This window comes from Humulus lupulus, chromosome 9 (genome assembly GCF_963169125.1).
Source record: "Humulus lupulus chromosome 9, drHumLupu1.1, whole genome shotgun sequence".
Taxonomy (NCBI): Eukaryota; Viridiplantae; Streptophyta; class Magnoliopsida; order Rosales; family Cannabaceae; genus Humulus; species Humulus lupulus.
The window spans coordinates 27,702,887-27,705,473 of NC_084801.1; the positions used below are offsets into that span (position 1 = coordinate 27,702,887).

At 34.3% G+C, this 2,587-nt stretch overlaps 1 protein-coding gene and 1 long non-coding RNA gene across 2 annotated transcripts; both read right to left on the reverse strand.

Annotated features, from left to right (window-relative positions):
* Positions 1-600: 600 nt before the first annotated feature.
* LOC133800840 (immune-associated nucleotide-binding protein 9-like) lies at positions 601-1,281 on the reverse strand. Its single transcript, XM_062238903.1, has 3 exons — positions 1,037-1,281; positions 746-910; positions 601-660 (listed from the first exon to the last, which is right to left on the reverse strand). The coding sequence occupies exons 1-3, from the start codon at positions 1,250-1,252 to the stop codon at positions 616-618; spliced, it is 426 nt and encodes a 141-aa protein (XP_062094887.1). The 5' UTR covers positions 1,253-1,281; the 3' UTR covers positions 601-615.
* An 18-nt stretch (positions 1,282-1,299) lies between these two features.
* Positions 1,300-2,158, reverse strand: LOC133800841 (uncharacterized). The gene is made up of 3 exons (XR_009876632.1): positions 1,874-2,158; positions 1,653-1,787; positions 1,300-1,364 (listed from the first exon to the last, which is right to left on the reverse strand). It is a non-coding gene; the product is annotated as an uncharacterized LOC133800841 (long non-coding RNA).
* Positions 2,159-2,587: the final 429 nt, after the last annotated feature.

Genomic DNA, 2,587 nt, shown 5'->3' on the forward strand with positions numbered 1-2,587 from the left:
ATAGAGTAGGTTTCAAAAGAGGAGACACAAAACTCCAAAAACTTTTTAAACTTTGTCAAAACCACTAATACTATTACCACCAGTGACTAAACATATATCATTCTGGCTCTAAAGATATGATAACAACACTAGCCAATATCTGAAGTTACTACATTCATTAAACTACACATATGTGTGTGAGTTACTGATAAAATAAATTCAATCAAAAACTAGTATATAATATAAACTATTCACATCTTCCTTGGCACCAACATAGCAATTGCTATTGTTTACTGTTCCCCATATATTGTAGGATTAGGCAGGGAGCCTAGTTTTAAAAAAAAAAAAAAATAAACTATTCACATCTGAGTTTTGTTATTTAAAAAATGTGTCATGTATTTCAAATTCAATTTTCAAAGTATTTCAATTGTAAACTAACATTTATTTGAGAGAAAATCAGTTTTCCAAACAAGAAACATATTCCACACCAAACAAACATAGCTAAAAATCAAAAGATGCAGACGCAACCACAAGAGAACAAAACATAAAACACATAACCATATGGAAGATACTGTTTAATGTCTTATAAAACAGAAATAGTAGAACGATAAGCAAATAAGCAAGTTTGATTAAATCTTAAACCTTAAGGCCCTGGCTTCCCTGAGGTTTCATAGCACCTTGCTGTCAATTAAACATCAGGAAATTTTAATGAAATAATTAACAGATATCTTCGTTCTCAAAAAGATAATGCTAACCATTCAATTACCTTAACTTCAGTAAATATCTCATCTGTGTATGGTTGTCCACCATTCTGTGCTATGACGTTGTTTACAAGGGAGAGAAGATGCTGAACTTGACCAGCCTTCTTTCTTTCATCCTTAGTCTTGTTATCAAAAAGCACCAGGCGATTTGCACACAGGCTAAGGATGTCCTATGTCATATAATTATTTAAAAGATCAATATATGTTGGACTTCACATGCAAACATAGAATAAAAGGAAGAAGTAAGCAAGGCCAAACAAAACAATCGTGGGAGAACAAGTTTATTCGTGGCTGACCTTTAAGGGCTCAGGACATTCACGACCTAAGTAATCTTCTAGAGTTTCATCATTTTCTTCAAGTTCGTCTCCTCCAGTATAGACAACAATCATGTAATCAACTATTTTGCTACCAAACAAAGTTTGCAAGCTACGAAGCGCAGCTTGCTCTTCTTGTGAAAAGTGGGTCCTAACAGAGAAAACTACAAGCACAGCATGGATCCCACCCTTGGCCATGTTTATACAATTCACAATCTCTTTGCCAACAAAGTCAGATTCGACTAAAAAATCAAAAAGCAAATTTAGCACGACATTCTCCTTGATTATAGTCACATTGAAATCCAACCTCCTGATAAAAATACCAAACAAAACAAAAATATTTAAACATAGATATGCTGGAAACTAGAAACCAATCCATAAGCAAATATAAAGCAGCTGCTAACTCTAGTACCATCCGGAGTATTTTTGTATTCATAAATATGAGCAGGATTTCATAAAGTAAGATGAATATGTAGAATATTAACTGTCCACACCAAAAGGATAAATAACATTATAACTTGAATTGACTAAATATAGAACAATTTAAAACTCCAAACTCAAGATGTGGTTTTTAAGTAAAAGCTCAGAAGTCACATACATCACTAAGTTTGAATCCATGATGGGCTGCTCTTTTTTCCAGGAAAGGCCAGTCAAAAAAATCACCATTATACGTATCATATATACCAGGCTTCACCTCCCGCATATGGGAGAACCAAAATTTAAGAAGCTCTAGCTACAAGATGAAATATCCTTTGCAAAATTTATAGTGGCAGAATATATTTAAAAAACACACACAGTAATCTAACAAAGAAATGAAACCTCTAATCTGGCGTTCCATGTTGCGGCATTCTTGGCAGAGACGCCTCTGCCAATCTCTCAATTGTTGTTGAGGGTTGGCAAGCCCCGTTGCACCACCAACAACGCCACGCACCACCAACAATGCCATGCACCACCACCACTCTGTTGTCGGCGCCGTTGGAAGGAAGACCACCGTTGCCGAGAGAGAAGAAGGGGAGAGTTGAGTGGATCCGGGGGACGCAAGGCCAAAGACGAGAGAGAAGAAGGGGGGCTGAGAGAAGACAAGGATGGAGAGGGTAGGAGAGGGGTGCGGCTGATAGAACTAGAGAGAGAGATTATAAGATTAGGTTAAAGTTTTAGGGTAGAAATTGTCTTTAATTTTAATTTTTAAGTAATAGATTTAGGTTTTCAGTATTAAGTTTTTGATTTAAAAAAACTAATTTTTGTTTGATAGAATAATAACACATCATCATATTGTAAAAATGTCACTAAAAAATTATAATAATATTGCCATGTCAGACAATGACATGACATATATAGTCCACATATGATATATTTTGATCATGTAAACAAACATATCACTATTATTTAATTGAAAAAATAAAATTATTTACTCCACATAAGCCTCCAAATAAGCATTTATAATAATAAAATAATATAATGAAAATAAAAAACGGGGGGAAAATTGAGCGGGAATAGTTAAAAAATTTCCCTCCATAATATACGTAGGTAAAG

Bases quoted from the DNA above. Each gene is read 5' to 3' on its own strand.
- LOC133800840 (XM_062238903.1), bottom strand. From the start codon at position 1,252: ATGGCCAAGGGTGGGATCCATGCTGTGCTTGTAGTTTTCTCTGTTAGG. The intron at 911-1,036 runs GTCAGCCACGAA...TATATGACATAG, and splicing joins AATGTCCTGAGCCCTTAAAG to GACATCCTTAGCCTGTGTGC. The intron at 661-745 runs GTAATTGAATGG...TTTAATTGACAG, and splicing joins AGATATTTACTGAAGTTAAG to CAAGGTGCTATGAAACCTCA.